The sequence below is a fragment of the Amblyomma americanum genome, chromosome 2, assembly GCF_052857255.1.
Source record: "Amblyomma americanum isolate KBUSLIRL-KWMA chromosome 2, ASM5285725v1, whole genome shotgun sequence".
NCBI classification, from domain to species: Eukaryota; Metazoa; Arthropoda; class Arachnida; order Ixodida; family Ixodidae; genus Amblyomma; species Amblyomma americanum.
Genome location: NC_135498.1, coordinates 160,666,732 through 160,684,743, shown reverse-complemented (window position 1 = coordinate 160,684,743; position 18,012 = coordinate 160,666,732). Strand labels below are relative to the sequence as shown.

The following is an 18,012-nucleotide window of genomic DNA, read 5'->3' as shown; positions in this document are numbered from 1 at the left end:
TCTGCAATGAGACCCGCTTGGCGTTATCTAGATGGCTATGAGAACCTTTCTTTCTGCACCACTGTTTTTATAGCCCTCAAACTTGGGAGGCTGCACTCGTAGGAACACATTAGCCTTGAGTTCTCGCCCTGCAGATATGAAGCAGAGAAAAAGCCGACATTAGACACCATCACCAGAATATGGAGCCAAGGATCCTCAGCCAGCCGAGGCCAACTGTATCGCCATTTGCCGCAAACGAAGTGAAGAACCTTGCAACATGTTTTTGGATGCATTCGATCCTTCCGCCTGTGTTCATCACCCACGCTGACAGGTTGAACAAACTCGTTCCAGGGGGTTCCTAATGCAATGTCCCTTACACAAAAGAGATAGCCGGGATTTTACAAGTTGACAGTGATGCTGTTGGAGAGAACAACCGACGTCAAAACAGCGTTACGGGTTACCTAAAAGAAGAGATGGCCAGGTCGAAGGCGCCGGGCGGCAGATCTCAAATATGCGACTGAAGTGTGTATCTGACAACATGCACGGACTCTTGCTGTGAACTCCTGGCAGTCAAGCCGAGGGACTGGCGGTTTGCGAGCATATATGGAGTGCTGCAAGATAAGCAGTCTTTTCTTGGTAGATTCGACGCTTTCCACGTAGAACCCTTTTTTTTTATCTTCTTTCGCGCAGGCGCCGCGCTTTCGTCTTCAGACGTCTGTTTATCTCAGAGCAAGGTTTCTAACTCCAACGTACACTCTACCAGCTCTTCGCGGCGGTGCAAGCGAGACTCCGGTTGCGTGCGGTGCCCAGTGCGCCGTGACAGCAGCAAGTAATACGATCGCCGCTGTCTACATATCATCCAGAACCGCGCATGCGAAGGTCACCAGGTTAATGTTGCAGCTGCTTTTTGTGGCCTTTTGCGACGATATTTCGCTCGTAGTTGGTGGGAGATCTTACTCAGAGCTAGTTTGAGCCTTTCTGTGCTGATGCTTTATGACATTCGTGATGGCACGCGTATCACTCTGTCATTCTCGAAGACGTACGTTCGTAACATATTTCGTAGACCACAAAGCTGTAGAGGTTGAGGTGTAAAAAAAAACAGGGCGTTCATAAATGCTGCTTCCACTTTAAAATGTAATTTTGGCGCAAATTATAAACTCAGAGGGTCGAGCAGCATAAGAATGGCCCTCTCAACTGCCGCCGACAAAATTACGAAGGCTGCGTGGTATTTAGAAGAAATCGAATGTTAATTTTATGGGTCCTTTAATATCACCGTGCTTGGGAGCACCTCTCGAAGCAACGCAAGTCTTGTTATAGAACCAGCTACGATACACCTTCACAAATTATTAAAGAATGTTGTTGTGATAACGGCAGAGTGAAAAACGCATGGTTGAGCATTAAAGCGCAGTTGAGGTGGTAGGCTGAAGCCTTAATCTTGGCTTTTATACGTGTTCTGAGAACTCTGTGTTACTGAGCCATATTTAAACATCAACACGCTAATAAAGTTTTAAGATACTAAAGAAGTGTCTTCGGAGCTGATAAAGGTATATCCCAATCCAGAACAGCTTGAAACGCTCCCTGAATGACTTCGTGTGGATGATCTGTAGTAGTGACCTTCCATACTGAATGCACTGATGCTCAAAGCCTTTGCTTCAAGTTTTGTCGATTTTCTTAGTAAATAGATATTTTCTTGGCTTCTTTCTGGTTCACAAATTAATTATTATTGACTGTTTCCCGATGGTATTGAGAGTGCTATCTCAGCGAATGGTTTACTGCCTTTTGCGCGCTTACCTTCAGGTGGTGTGAGGAGTCTCCTCTCTCCTGCCATCCTGCACTTTTCTTCAGAGCAGGCATGTAGCTGCACCGCGTAGCGCGTCCAGGGCTCCAGGTTGTCAAACAAAATACTGCAGGTTGACAGTGCCTCTTCTGATGCGTTGAATGCTCGGCTGCCAACCAAGGCTAAATGTCCTTGTCCCTACAATTTGCAGAAAGCATACCGATATATATGGTGCAATCCTAGGGCAACGGGTAGATCTCGTACGGCAGCAGCTGTTAAATGCACCTGCGGCATAATAGACTGAGCCTAGTTTACGTTTTTCATAGTTGTGGTATTAAAATCAACCCTGTTCATGTTTTGTGGCCACACTGAGATGTTTCCCACACCAGTAATGAATTTCTACTTTACTCTAAGAGTTAAGCCGAACAAACTATGGACGTCTACACACTAGCCTAAAGGACTCGAACGGCTCAACGTGCTGTGCGTTCGTGACATTCGTCTCTGCCTGTCGGACTCTCTACAAGTGCCTAGACACGAGAAGTATACCACGATCCACGGAAATGCGTAGGCATAATAGTGTGCGCTTTTAGAGCACTAGGACACTCATAAATGGCGCCACTTCTTTATTTACGTTCATGACAGGCATTTTTTCGAAAAGCGGCTTCCGTTTAACGGTTCTGGTTGTTCATTTGCACAGATCGTCTGGATTTTGGCTATTTTCTGGCAATTCTTTTGTAGGGAGTACAAGATAGTTCGGAGAAGGGGCCTTCTCTTCTCCCACCCGTAACGACAGTGATGGCTGTTGGGCATTCAGAATTGTGTGCAAGATGTACATACTTTGCGCACGAACCGAGCATGAAGGCCGCCAGAAACAGCAGGCAAAATACATACTACCACGAAATGAAGATAGATCAAGAGGCTTGGCTGAACAGTCGTTAGAATATAGGCCAAGGCTTTATAGACTAGAGGCAATGTCTTCTCTGTTCGTACCTTTCACGCAATTCGAATTCCAAGCAGCGTGAAACTCCTTCTATTACATCAGGAGAAGCTGAACGGTGCGGACAATAACCAATATTAAATACGAACGCAACTTGTAAAGGGTGCTTAATGTCTCGCAGTCCTTAGCGAAAAAGGCTGTGCTTAAAATGCACTTCGAACAGATTGTATTAATTCCATATTATGTTTGTTTTTTGTCCCTGGGCTTAAATTGCAATACAAATGCTTTCTAAGTACCCTAGGAGTAATATTTTAAATATTCTTACAAATGGATCAAAAATGCTTTTTCTGGGCGCTTAGTATATTTACACAATTAAAAATATACTAAAAATATACATGAAAATCATTAAAAATGTAACTAAATATATAAAGTTAACGCATTAAAGGTATACTAAAATATACATTAAATACGTGAAAAGTGTACTAAGTATACATTAAATACATTACATTACATTGAAAGTGCACTAACATAAAATTAATACATTAAAAATGTATTGACTTCGGCTGTACTTAATAAAGTACTAGTCGGATAATGCAGATCATTGTTGTCGACAGCAGAAGTAATGACTGAACTGGTTATAAGCATCAGGAGACAGAAAATCCTAGAGAAAATGCGTTGTCAGCTAGAAGTCTATGTCAATGCAAGGTCACGTGACGGGACCTGAACGAGAAAGATGTTGCCACGCAGGAAAAGCAAACGTAAAGTGGCGTCAGCAAACAGGAACTGCCTTTAAAGGCGTGCAACTTGGCTTGGCTTATATATACCCCCCGACAGAAGTTACATTATCTTGCCCGGTGAGGCGTTTTTTGTGCAATGACTGCGGGCCCCCAAATTGTAGCACAAGTGTCGCAGTGGTCGCTTTCAAATCTGCGGTCTGTCTAGAACCGAATAGCTAGTCGTAACTTACGTCAGGCACCGCTCAGGAGTCGAACTGTCAACCAACAAATACATGGGCGTCTGTGGGAGCCGGTCGGCCCTGCCAGTCGGAGTCCTTTTCGCTGGCATTCTCGGGCCCGGAGGTGCGCATGGCGCTCTTGCCGGTATAATGCTATCATGTTGTCCACACGTAAATTAAATGAGGGGTGATTGCCTTCCTGCTAGAAGTTACCATAAACGAATGGACGACAAAAGAGGGAGAGTTCTCAGTGTTCCCGGAGACGTTATTACGAGCACTAGGTTGTTACACGGCAGCTTGAACTATGCTGAAAATATGCTGACGCGGACTACCCAATTAGAATTGAATATACTTTGGACGAATTGATTTCGTATTTACGAAATCACTTTAAATGCATTGCCAACATGCAAATGCGACTTCCCGAAATGCGATTTCCAGCACCAGGTTGTTTAACTGCAGCTTGCAGTGTGCTGAAAATATGCTTACACGGAGAGCTCATTCGTTAGAAATCAAATATATTTTGGACGAATTAATTTCGCATTTACGACAGCACACATTAAATGCATTGCCAACATGCAAATGAGATTTCCCGAAATGCGATTTCCAGCACCAGGTTGTTCAACGGCAGCTTGCAGTGCGCTGCAAATATGTTTACACGGACAGCTCATTCGTTAGAAATCAAATATATTTTGGACGAATTAATTTCGTATTTACGACAGAACACTTTAAATACATCGCCAACATGCAAACGCGATTTCCCGAAATGCGATTTCCAGCACCAGGTTGTTCAGCGGCAGCTTGCAGTGTGCTGAAAATATGTTTACACGGAGAGCTCATTCGTTAGAATTCAAATATGCTTTGGACGAATTAATTTCGCATTTACGACAGCACACATTAAATGCATTGCCAACATGCAAATGCAATTTCCCAAATGCGATTTCCAGAACCAGGTTGTTCAACGGCAGCTTGCAGTGTTCTGCAGATATGTTTACACGGACAGTTCATTCGTTAGAATTGAAGTATACTTTGGACGAATTAATTTCGTATTTACGACAGCACACTGTAAATGCATTGCCAACATGCAAATGCGATTTCCCGAAATGCGATTTCCAGCACCAGGTTGTTCAACTACAGCTTGCAGTGTGCTGAAAATATGTTTTCACGAACAGTTCATTCGTTAGAATTCAGATATACTTTGGACGAATTAAATTCGTATTTACGACAGCACACTTTAAATGTATAGCCAACATGTCATTTCCCGAAATGCGATTTCGAGCACTAACTGTTCAGCGGCAGCTAGAAGTGTGCTTAAAATATGTTTACGTGGACCGCTCATTCTCTAGAAACGAAGTATTTTTTGGACGAATTAATGTATAATTTGCGAAAGTACACTTTCAGTACCTTGCCAAAATTGGTTTTTAGAGAAAGGAAATGGCGCAGTATCTGTCTCATATATCGTTGGACACCTGAACCGCGCGTAAGGGAAGGGGGTAAAGGAGGGAGTGAAAGAAGAAAGGAAGAACGAGGTCCATTGCCTTGCCAAAATGCAAAATCCATTTTCCGAAATGCTATCTCGAGCACTGGATTGTACTGCGGTAGCTAGAAGTGCGCTTCAAATATATTTAATAGGACTGCCCGTTTGTTAAAATTGAAGTATACTTCAGATGAATTAATTTCATATTTACAAAAGTAATCTTTTAATACATTGACAAGATACTAAAGCAGCATACATATTTTTTCACGTAATTGAAACGTGCTCGAAGCATGCTTTAAGTGACGTATTTTGGAAAATTTTAGGAATATATTTTGAACACTAAGCATAAAATTTGACAAAAAAAACAGCGCGAAATACGGAGACAAAAGAGAAACAAACAAGACAGGACCAGCGCCTGGTCCTGTTGTGTTTGTTTCATTTTTGTCCCCGTATTTCGCGCTGATTTCTTTGTGAATCATGAACTAGCCCAAACTAGAGTTGTCCTTGAATAAAATCTCAGGAACCTATTTCGGACATAGTTTTAGTGCATTCATGAATACAAACTATATTTAAAATACATTATAAATATCCCACCGTATATTCGAAACGTATTAGTCTTCGCTAAAGGAGCGATAGAACGTAGACTAGTTTGTTACTTTTGCGAAAAAAAATTTCGATAAACGCAGGTTCGCTTGAAGCCGGTTTGATTATTGAGTTGTTTTCCACGCATTCGTCCTTATTTCATGGTTGAGACCACTTTGGCGTGAACTCAATGCCATCCAAATGAATGCCAAGGTTTGGCGAACAATTGGGGTGCCATGCTAGTCTGAATATAATTGCCATATTTTCACCTTATTGAATTCAATCGTGTATGTTAAGAAGATATGTTATTTCCTGTTTCAAATTCCGCAAACACAGCTCTTCAATGCAGAGCAAGTCATTAAGTTACAGGATGTGGCTATAAAAAGAGACGGCCGTGATTCACGAAAGAAGTGCGTATGTGCGCACACCATGGAAGGATCTCAGCAATGCGCGCTATCGAAGAAAGGGTGCTTTCATCGACATATGAAATCATATGCTGTCTTGCTAGGAGCACTTGTTAAAAATTTTTCGGATCACAAAAAGGAAAGCATGTGAATGCACCCTGCTGTTCCTAAAAATCAGTTACTGGTTTGATAAGGTTCTTACTCGGAATTACACAGGGCCTACTAACATCTTGTAACGAGTGTGGAAACTGGATTCATTTTCTTAGCGAATCATAGACACTACACGTACGACAACACACAAGGGACACCCGCTTGATGTAGTGGCAGTGTTTTTACCGCTAATAAATGAATACAATAGGCCAATGCCAACTAGCCCAACTTAATGTGTTAACGAATATGTGGAGAGTTCAGCATGGCAAGTTCAGTGGTGTGTTACTACTACTGTAAGGCTTATGGCATGACCTAATTGTGATACCAGGCAGGTAATATAGGCAGAGTGTGCAGCGGCTCGAAAGTTTCACGCAGCTCGAACCGGAACGCGTAGTTCGTACCTGTCGGACCGCTTGCTAGTTACAGTAAGACCGTGAGAGTACTCACCTTATCCTTATGCATCGTCACCTGGAAGAGAAAGAAGTCTTTGTAAACACAGGCCACATATACCATGACTGTTCGCTTCCTTTATATGTATGCATATCGAGCCCCTAATTTTCCTACCCTTGTCGGCTCAATTGCTAGACATTAGTTAGACATAACGGCTGAAGCCATCGGTATTCATATTAAACATTGCCAGAAAATGTCTCTCGCCGTGGAGAGCAAGTCTGAAGGCAAGCGCGTTAACCTGGAAACTTTCAAACTGGGAACTTTTACGTCAGCGCTTCGACTTCAAGAAATAATGCGATACAACCACACGAGACAAGGCAGGACGATGACACAGGCGCCTGTATCGCCGTCGTGTCTTGTCTCGTTTGGTTTGTAGCGCCTCATTTCTTGTAGTGTAACAAGCATATCCAACTAACCCACCAACAAACGTTACTGAAGTATATTTCATTGTCTGGAATTCGCAATATGCTTAGTTGGATATTAAGAGGGCTATATTGGAAGAAAGCACACTTGCTCAAGAAAGAAAAATATTGCTGCGTACAGCAACTTTTGTTGAAAACACAGAAAACTAATTTATGAAAATGCGGCACTTCTCGAAACGCGGTAAAAGTTAATTTCATGAGAAGTAAATAGCGCGCCATTAGTGCTTTCACAAAACCGGTAATTAAAATGAGCTCGGAAATTAGGTTTCTATTTGCGGCAGGATACCGAGAATGTAACACTTATAATTCGGCGGTCATGCTTTTCTTGGCCATATCAACGCTTCTTGTAATAAGTTGCATGTCAGAACAGTCGGCGATTGCTTTTCCAGATGCACTTGCGAATATTTGTTCAGGCTGTCATGAACACTGAAAAAGAGAATAACGCCAGCTAATTTATAGAATATGGATTGTTTAAAATGGACGGGGCTACAGTGTAAAGAAAAATGTTTTCTTTTGGCTTTTCACCTATGTTGGATGGTATTTTGATGCGGCGCAATAAATGACGGCGCCGTATTACGCAGCAAGAACGTCATTGCTACGTCCTCCGACGATGCGGGAGATGCCACTCTTTTGTAATTTGAAGTCTTTTGTGACTTTCTACTTTTAGCGTACTCGAAAGTTTATGTAAATTCTTCATTCTGGGATTGCGCCACCTGCGGTGAACTCAAGCGAGAACGGTCGCGAAACGCGGCTTGTTCTTTGCGGGAAGGAGGCCTCTCGAGGGTAGTTTCCCGCTGCGCACATCAACTATCTGTGCTTGAATCGTGCGCACATTATAATATAGCGCAGTAAGGGAAACGAGACAGGGACAGGACTTTTGCATCTACTTTAGACGGGCTTCCAATACAGAGAGAATGGAACCGCAAATTTCACACAGGGAGCAAAATAGATTTTGGTGTTTTACGCTGGCCAACATTTTCCCAAATGCAACAACGTAGAATACTCGTGGCTGAAATATTTCTAAAGAATTTTACAACTTTCTGCGATTAATTATTTGTCCTTGGCTACTCTGATAGTGATTTTTTTCTTTTTCTATAGCGCAAGGACATCTGTGGGCAAATAGCGCTATGGCGCAAGATATTTTTGTTTATTCAAGGTGGAGTCAAAAACACCCATTTCTCAAGCATTTCACCTAGAACAAGCTGAGCATCAGGGCAGGGGGAGCTTGTAACCAGTGGGTACCCGGCGGCACTGGGGATCGAACGCCACGCCTACCGTATGCGAGGCGGATGCTTAAATCATTAGGCAACCGCTGCGGTGTTCTTGGCTACCCTCTTGTCCAAGCCATCTTTATTTGCTTCCCAGAGTGTCTCATACTTCGCATCTGCGCCAGGAGTTACGGTCACATTTCTTCACTTATGAAGAGAAACAAGCGTTGCAGGCCGGTCTAGAGAAGAACAGCTACAGATGCGAAGCTGGTAGACTTAAAATTGCACTGCATTCCAGGAGAGAAAAACTGTACCCGCCTTACTTTCGGTGAGACAAAAACAAATTGCTTTCTGTGTCCACATCACTGCTGTCCTCCCGAAAAGCAAGAAACAGCGAGGGTGTGCTGTACTCTGCGATCAATGCGGCGCTCCTCTGACACGTCTCCTTGAGCGACTCAACTGAATGCGCCTGGCAAACAGTGAACGTGTTATCGAAAAGCTCCGCCACGCCACCATCCATGGCTAACTACACAAGTGGTGAGGCAGCAAGAGTGGGTTTCTTTTAGAGGGCTGTTCCCAACAGTGAATACGTCCGAATGTGAAACTCGGTGTTCGTCTTCCAGAGAGAACGCAAAAAAAGCAGTCGCAAAAGCCGCAGGAAACATGAAGGAGAGCCGAAAACAGCAAACTTCAAAGAAAATGTGTATACTTTGCCGCTTACCTGAAACGTGGGCGCCGGCTCCAGCGGTGTCCAAGTGATGAGTACTTCGGAAGCGCTGACAGGTGTGACGGATAGGTCGCAATAATCTGCGGCGAAAGGAAATTACTTTGCTTGCTTTCACTGCTGGCAACTCAGAACAAAGTAAGCGAGTTGAAATTCGTTGTGGACTAACGAGATATTCGTTGTAGCATATAATCAATCTTTAGCGTCAAAAACGCTCTCCCGGAGCAGAAGTGGGAATGTCCTTTTTTATTGCCGACAGCGTACACGATACTCTTGTTTAAGAAGCAAAGCCCAAATGAAGCTATACGGACGGATGCATGCTTTAAAATAGGCAGCATCATTGCCCACCAAGGACAGAGCTTCCGTAAGTCAGAACACTGCATGCAGTTTGAAGGATAACTGCGATTTCAGAGCGAGGTTTTCACTACTCTCACTCGTATGCATTAGGCATCCTTTGCCGGTCACTGTTCCGTCCCGTTCGCCAAAATACGTAAAAAGCATCGTCGGGACAAGATTACGGAGTTGTGCAGGGCTGAAGACTCTTAATAACAATAGTAGACTAAAAGCTTGCATTCCCTTCAAAAAGTTAAAGTCGAAAGATTAATCGAAACCGACACTGTTTTTAAAGTCTCTCGCCTCCTCCTGCGGGATGTGGTCAGAAGTGCTAGTCTCGTAAGATTTTGTGGGCAGCCTATATACAGTAACGCTCTTTAGCGGATACTTAACCAGGGCTAACTGCATGTGTCGAGTGGTTCCATTCCCTTTACACAGCTTCTACGAGAACTTAATGCGTATAAAAACGGCTTGTTACAGGCCACTTCGCGCAGGCGGGTCCTTGTTCATTCGGCGGGCGTTTAACAGGTACCAGCTCTGGTTTCCGCGGTGGAGCACTCATTTGAGTAACTGATGCAAAAGGACGCGTGGTCGCCTGAAGCTGCCAGCCAGGTCAATGGGCCAGAGAGTGTTTCCTGCGCTGGGCAACAATACGGCAGCCCCCGTGATGCTTTCTGGTCGGTCTTTTACCTACCAGTATTGCAGACGAAGGGTCGCGCTATCTAGCTAGGTAGAAAAACTTAAATGAGCCGTCAAGCTCTGAGGTAGGTCAAACATCAATGCAGCCACAGGAGCATTGACCTCTGTATTTCTGCTGCAGGTAATTTGCCCTTGCTGCATATAATGGAGCGCTCTCATCGCATGCCATCCTTTCCCGTTGCGATGACACCAAGCCGGGAGCCTGAAAAGTGACCTTAAAGCTGATGATGATGATTATAGATTTTTACGGCCTAAGGGCGCCTATGGCCAGAGAGCGCCGTGGCACAAGGTATTTTTCGATTACTCAAGGTGGGGCCAAATACCCATTTTCGAAGCATTTCATCTCTTACGTGCCTTAAAGCCGAGGTAGAGGGAAGTATGTTGCGCTATTTTCGTATACTCTGCTTGTGTATACTCTGCTGTATACTCTGGTCCGTGTTGCTTGTGTATAGGAACACAGCTGTGTGCTTGTGTATACTCTGCTGTGTTCCCGGTCAATGAATTTTGTACTTATCGCAATTTTTTGTTGCTTTGTTTTTACTGTTGTTCCCCATATGTAATACCCGCTCGGGCTGTTAGGGTACTTGAATTAATAAATAAATAATAAATAGATGCAGTATTACGTTTTGGTGCGAACGAAAGTTATGGAGACGGTTCTGAACGGCCTCAGCGCATAGTGGTAAACTCACGATCAGAAATAGAGGAAGCGTGCCACGTAAAACTAACGCTTGATATTTTGGCCGTGCACCGCGGCCAAGAAAAATAGACAGTTCGCAGGCGTAGTTCGAAGGCATATGCGTGAGGAATTTTTATCAATCATGTTTAGTTGTTACTGTAGCCACAGCTGCGTACATACATGCATTCACCTACGGATCGCCCATGATGTTCTTCTAAAATTGATAAAACACGTTTTCTTCGCAAACGAAAACGTTACTACTCACTCCTGTTGCTTCTCTTGAATTGCTGCAGTTTTGATTTTCTCACCTTTAGAAAGAGTGCTCACGTCGAGTGTAGCGGCCTTCCCAATCGAACGGTGTTCTTCAGGCTTGCCACTTTTAGTGTAGTAAGGTCTCAGAATAAATTTATACAGGGACAGTGGGTTCAATCCGTCCGCTTTGTGTGCTTGCCAGCGTTTTGGTAGTTGGTGCTGGATTTTGTGGCTCTCCGACTTTTCCGTGAGAAGATAGCCAGCCAATTTCAAGGAGTGGCCGGATATCTGCCTCGGTGCCTCCGCCCAAGATAAGAGAACGGACGCGCCCGTCAGGTCGCGGGCTTCAAGGGAGGTCTCGTGGTGTAGGTACGGCGCCGGAGCTGAAAAAAAAAATGTTGCGGCTGTGGACTACAATTGACGAGCGCAATCCTACGGGTACTTCCAGACTGGTTAGATTTGTCGCAGGAAGAGTTAAAAAGTATGATTTTGTAATTGATAAAAAGCAACGGCAGCAGCTGTCACAGCGACATAGCTGTCTACTCGTAAGTTTAAAAAGGCGAAAATTTACTTCGGAACACTCACCACAGATCAATGGACTCTCATCGTTGTTTTTGGAATCTGTACTGCTCTCACAGTCTACAACACCATCGCATACTTTTGCAGAAGGAAGAAATACGTTATCCTTCTTGCAGAAAAAATCCTCTTCGTCGAAAGCCACACCTGAAAGTAAACAACATAGCGTCTAGTACGCGGCCGTGGCAAGTACAAAGAGTTCTAAACAGCCGGTGAACAGAACTGGTTACGTGCAGCTACTTCCTCATTCGCACTCAGATAAGGTTTAACAGGGAAACTGCATTAACAAGCAGGCGGCAATTGTCGTAATTAGTTCTAATAAGATGTACAAGTTGAAGGTTGTAAAGAGCTATGCGGCTACATCCAGTCGTGATGAAGAGATAGTGGAAGGGGTCTAGTAAGAAGATGTGGAATCGCCAACGATTGCAGTAAAAACACAGTACACTGTACTGATGGGTGACTGCAATGCCGAGGTAGGGAAAAAGCAGGCTATGGAATAGGTTCTAAAAAGAGCAAGGGGGAGTTATTTGCAGAACTCGGAGGGCGGAGCAGTTTATGGATCATGAATACATTCAGAAACGCAAGTACCTGAAGTAGAGACGGGAAAGTACGAATGGCGAGACAGCGAATGCAATATACTTGATATTGTGCGCACATCCTTGCACCTTGCAATATGTGGAGGGGCTGAGCAGGTTAGATGTAGTGACAACTGGACGGTGAGGCCCATAATTAGCCTACATTTGAACAGGTAAAAAGAGGAAAATAGTAAAAAGAAATCGCATTAAACGAGAGGCAAAACAAACAAATTCAGGATCTCGCTGCTCCGCATTAATCGAGTCCCACTGCCTTAACGTTTAAGCGAAGATTGATCATCTCACATATCTCATTACGAAGTGCGCAGTAGAAGTAAGCGGTAGGGTAGACAGGATACCGGTAGGCTCTCTGAGGAGACTAAAAATTTGATTAATAAACGTCAGAGCATGGAAGCCTGTTACTCAGTAGAAGGAAATTAGTCGCAGAACGGTCTAAAGTGTTCAATTAGCGGAACGTAAACGACATAAGGAAGTTTAGTATGTAGAGAATCGAGCTTGCTCTAAGGAATGAAGATAGCCTGAAAGACGTCAAGAGGAAATTAGGCATAGGAAGCAGTCTAATGTTTGCGCTAATACACAAGTGGGGATATATCATAACCGACATGGATAAGATCGAAAATGCAGCCGGCTACTTCAGCACATATCTATACACCACCAAAAGTACTCGAAATCAGGACGATAGTGAGAAGCAGTAGTGCAGAGAAAGTGGACATTGTGTCCCTAACGAAGGAGAAAGTTAAGATAGCCTTAGAAACAAAGCAAATGCAGAAAGCTGCTGACGAGGATCACGTAATAGCAGATCTGTTGAAGGAAGGTGGGGAGGCTGTTAGAAAAACTGGTCATCCTGTACGCACAATGCCTCATCACCTGGAATGTGCCAGAATCTTGAAAGAGCGGTAACATTATCTTAATACACGAGAAAGGTGACGCCAAGGATTTCATTGCAGACCGCTCAACTTTCCGTCAATTATATATCATCACCATCATAATCATCAACAGTCTGACGGCATCCAATTCAGGGCGAAGGCCTCTCCTATTTCTCTCCTATCAACCCCGTCTTTGCCAGCTGCGCCCACAGTTATATACACGCTGCTTACTAAGATAATCGCTAGTTTAATTATATCTACCTTCGAATTCAGTAATCTAATTGAACACGGTCACTATAGCTCGACTGTAGAACATATTCACACCATCAACCCGCTTACAGAGAAATGGGCAAATATAACCAACCTTCATAACCTTTATAGGATATGATAAAACATTTCACCATCGAAACTTCCAAAGTCGTTCGCGTATTGCGGAACCACGCTTTAGAAGAGATGTAAATGTACTAGAAAACATCTATACAGCCTGCACAGGTATCATAGCCCTTCATAAGTAATGTGATAAAATACAAGTCAAGAATGTTGTCAAGCTGGGAGACACAATTTTTCAAGCTCTGTTCACCACGTGCTTACACGAGCTTTACAGAGAACTTGACTGGGAAGAATTCGGGACAAAACTTAATTAGGATACCTTGGTAATCTCTGATTTGCAGGTGACATTGCGTTCCTAAGACACCCAGGAAAAGAATTGCAAATTGTGATCGAATACCTGAGCAAGTAATGCAAAAATGTGGGCCTAAGATAATAAGAAAATTTTACAATATTTCTGAATAGTTTAGAAATGGCAGGACAGTTTGCGATATTCACCGGAGCTTTTTAAGTTGTTAGGGAATACATCTACTTAGGACAGGTAGTAAGAGTTGATCTGGAGCCGGAGGGTGTGATGAGTAGACGACTAAGAATGAGGTGGAGTGCATTTCGAAGGCACTGCCAGGCCAGCAATTGTACCTTACCAGTATCTCTTAAGAAGAAAGTGTGTGACAGTTATGTTCTGCCAGTACTCATCTATGTTGCAGAAACTCGAAATTGGCTAATTAAAAGACTTAAAATTAAGTGGGGGACAGCGCAGCGAGCTAAGAAAATTAAACTGGTCGGTAAGGAAGCAGAATAGGAGTAAGGAAGTAGAATGGGTCAAGGACGGAAAGCGAATAAATAACAAGCAATTCAAATCAAGGACAAGAAACAGGCACGGTCAGGGAATGTAATGAGAAGGAAATATAACACATGTTTCCTTAGGTTAACGGAGTCCATTTCAGGAATAGGCTAGCGTAGCGGGAGATGTTGAAAGCCAGGGGGGTGGATGAGATTAGGAAATTTGTGGGGAACAACGTTGCTACTGCTGGCAACGTTAATTAGAGTTAATTAGGGTTAATTAGAGAGACATGGGAGCGGCTTTCGTCGTACTGTGAACGTACGCAGGCTAGTAATGATGATGATGAATTGCCAAATAGTGAGGTAGCGGTTGATTTAATGAACTGCAGGTCGTGGAATTATCCTGCACCTATCCAGTGCGGACTCTTGCAGTCCTCAATACTGATTTCGCATTTAAAAACCACGAATCGCATCCGTAATTGACGCAAGAAAAGTGGGTACAGTGAATATCATGTCCAGCTTTGTCGGCAAAACTTTAGAAAATGAAAAAATTGTGAAGCACTGTTATGGAAATGTTGGAGGTAATGATCGCTTATTCTGATATGTATCAAAATCTTTTCATTAAAGTGTCTCCATCAATCGGTTCGAACAGTTAAGACTGCCATAGAAAACCAAAGGGGAATGATTTTGACAATAGCAAAAACGTGAATAGAAAAAAATACAGGACTGCCGCCGGGTGATCTTTGGATATATAGATTGTTATAATGAAATATTACATTATATGTAAAGAATTCCGTTCATAAATAGTTTCCCGCTTAAAAATGCTTTCGTACGGAATGTCTGGGTATGAAACCGGGAGTGTAGATTACGGAGAAGGGTCATGATATGATTCGACAGCCTTGGCCACTTGTTTTGCAACATTATAGTTACTATTGGAATTTAGTTTAGTCCATTGTGCACTAAAGAGACACTAACAATTATTTGCCAGATAGCTGATCTCAAGAATGAGGCTGAAATGCAAGATTCTTCTTCCACCGTTACTCTCACAAAAATTAACGCATTCATAGCTTCACTTGTATTTCTCACGATTGCACTTACATGCAGCGGCCAAAAGTAGCAGCAGGGCAGCGCGTTTGGTTTCCATCAAGCCTTCGCTCAGTGCTTCGCGGCAGCTTGCGGCCGACAGCGGTTTTTCTAGCTACGGTTCTGCAGAGAGTGCTGCGAATAGATAATATTAGGCGGCGCGAGCAGTGGGGAGGTCATGCGAGCAGTCGTGTGATAAACAGCGTCTCGTGCTTGCCAATTAGGTCAAGGAACAGCTGGTGCAGAAGTCTGGTTGACATATCACATTTCGTTAGTTTAAGTTACCCCGAGCTCTTTGTACGATAAAGCAGCTCGATGTCGGTGCGGTGAAGACTGCGGATTCATCACCCACACTCGGTCGAGAGGTCGCCTTTAATCACGGTGAAAACAAGTTGAGCAACCCGACCAAAAGATGTAACGTATATGATTTCAAATGCCTGGCGGCGTCGATGTGTGCAAAAAACTGACACCTGACACGTTTGAGACTTCGTAAGCTTCTTTTTACAGGAAAGTCACACCCCCTTAATGAGACATTAGCGACAAGTTTGTGGCTTTAATAGCTGCTTATCTACACCGTTGCTTTCGTCAAATACAGTATTCGTGGGCTGTAAGAATCGCTGTAAAAGATAAGATGTGCCGGCGCACTAACAAGAAATGATCGGTAACAACCTTCTTTCTAGCAAGCCTTTAAGATAGAAACTTCACGCAGTCTCGCACAATATCTTTCCAGACTGAATTTCTGGATCAGTAGCCTCCAGTTGAGTGAAGACCACCTGAAGAATTTTTCACACCGCATGAATATGGCTTTCAAAGGTGACGGCATTGAATAATTGTGGGCCCGTAGGAGGTGATCCGGCATAGCGACAGACAGCTAGAGAATCTCACGTCACGAGGTCACCGAATGAAGAGGAACTTGAAGCATTACTGAAGGAAAACGAAGGGCAAATGGTGATGACCGTTCACTGATTTTAATGTCGATACACTACAGAGGCAGTTGGATGCCTTCTAAAAAATTATAAGGATACATGAGCAAAGAAAGTTTGGAAGGCAAAAGAATTATGTCGGCTAGAGCTGTGCTTACGTGCCGCAATCGTCGTTGCCGTGATTCTCACTCAGGACGGCGTAGAAAGCATTTTAAGACTGAACATCTCAGCATCGAAAATGGACTACCCTAGTAGCCCCTTACAACGTCTGTCTTCATCTCTCTTTTAAGCTGATAAATTATGAGAGCAAGCATTGTTGTGGCAAAATATATAAGATTCGAAATAATACGAGGCATAATCCCACGTGTGCACTCAATAAGACAAATAAGCAACCAATTTTTATCTTCGATTGTTTCTGGCTGAGGAAAGTTAGCAAATGGCAACGTACACATTTGTCTTAGTTGCACCGTTTGCAGATGCTCGAAATGCCTGCATGGACGATACTTTATCAATGAGTGCTCGCAGACACCGTTATTGGGTACAGGCATGCAATTTCAAGAGGTATAGATGCGCCCTGTGGATTTCTGCTTTTACTTTGGGTTCACGCAGATTTTGTGCTCAGGTGTGTAAGGCGAAAATTTGGGAGACATTGAAGCTCCGCCTCAAGGGCATAACGCGAGAGCGTTCAACGTTATTACTTTCTTTATTAATTGGTACCTATTTCTAATTTGGCACACTCATTAGCATGCATCTTTAGGCACATCAGAACACGTGATGCACCACAAGACACGCAAAGTCTTCCTTCAACCATGCAAAACAAACGTGCCCAAATGTTCTTGGGGCAGCGTGTCTCATTCGCATCGCTAAGGTCGTGGGTTCGATTATGAGCTAATATATGTCACAATGACACTTCAGTAATGCAAAAACCTCAGAGTAAGAATTTTACACGGGTTTCACTCATTTTCATTCCTCAGCTCAACGTGTGACGTCAGTCCTCTCGACCGATCCTGAATTAGTGTTACAACGTGCGCGACTTTTCTTGCCAATGTCCGCTCTAATGTTGTCGCATTAATAAGCAGCGTCACGCGCCATGGAAGAGCGGCGGAAAGCGGATGTTTCTAGAGCGCTGCACCACATGCTGCGCATAAAATTACGCACTGAAAAACGCGACGGCTGCATGAAGACGATGTACGTCTCTGCGCTGGCTTGTGTACAGACGGCACGATTTTTACAGAGACGCTGTCAATTGGTCGTATGTAATAAATGCTGTAAACGCAGGTGACGCATTTGATTTGTTCCGTGATAAATTAAGTACACTTTATAATCAATACTTTTCTCTTGTAGAATATCGTACCTCTAAAAGAATTCGAAAACCTTGGATAACGACTCAATTGTTAACCAAAATTACCATGAAGAATCAACTTTTTCGCAAATTCTTAGCCACCCGTGAAGTCAGCGACTTGCGCGAGTTCAAAAAATACCGCAACAATCTTAATAAGGCACTGAAGGTTGCTAAAGTAAGTTACCTTGAAAATTCATTTCAAAGTACCGCCAGTGACGTTAAAGTTACGTGGAACAAACTAAAGAGTCTCTTAAATCGGTCAGCATCTTCAAGTTCTGTAGACGATCTTGTCATAAATGGTCGAACAATATCCGGTTCTGACTTAGCAAATGTGTTTAATGAATACTTTACTAATTTGCCGACACCGACGTTGACCGGTGCTGCAAGTTCTTTTATGAAACCTAACCACACAAACAGTATGTATCTCCATCCAGTAACTGAGAACGAAGTAATCACCGCGTTTATGTCCCTCAGAAACAGTTGCAGCTGTGATGCGT

At 43.5% G+C, this 18,012-nt stretch overlaps 1 protein-coding gene across 1 annotated transcript in view; it reads right to left on the bottom strand.

Annotated features, from left to right (window-relative positions):
- LOC144119214 (uncharacterized) overlaps positions 1-15,378 on the bottom strand; it is a 45,431-nt gene extending 30,053 nt beyond the window's left edge. Inside the window, exons 1-6 of the mRNA XM_077651891.1 lie at positions 15,266-15,378; positions 11,608-11,745; positions 11,079-11,405; positions 9,060-9,145; positions 6,706-6,726; positions 1,771-1,954 (exon numbers count right to left, since the gene is read on the bottom strand). Of these exons, the coding sequence (XP_077508017.1) occupies positions 1,771-1,954; positions 6,706-6,726; positions 9,060-9,145; positions 11,079-11,405; positions 11,608-11,745; positions 15,266-15,311 (802 nt within the window). The 5' untranslated portion in view covers positions 15,312-15,378. The remainder of the gene's footprint in view (positions 1-1,770; positions 1,955-6,705; positions 6,727-9,059; positions 9,146-11,078; positions 11,406-11,607; positions 11,746-15,265) is intronic.
- Between the last annotated feature and the right edge of the window lie 2,634 nt (positions 15,379-18,012).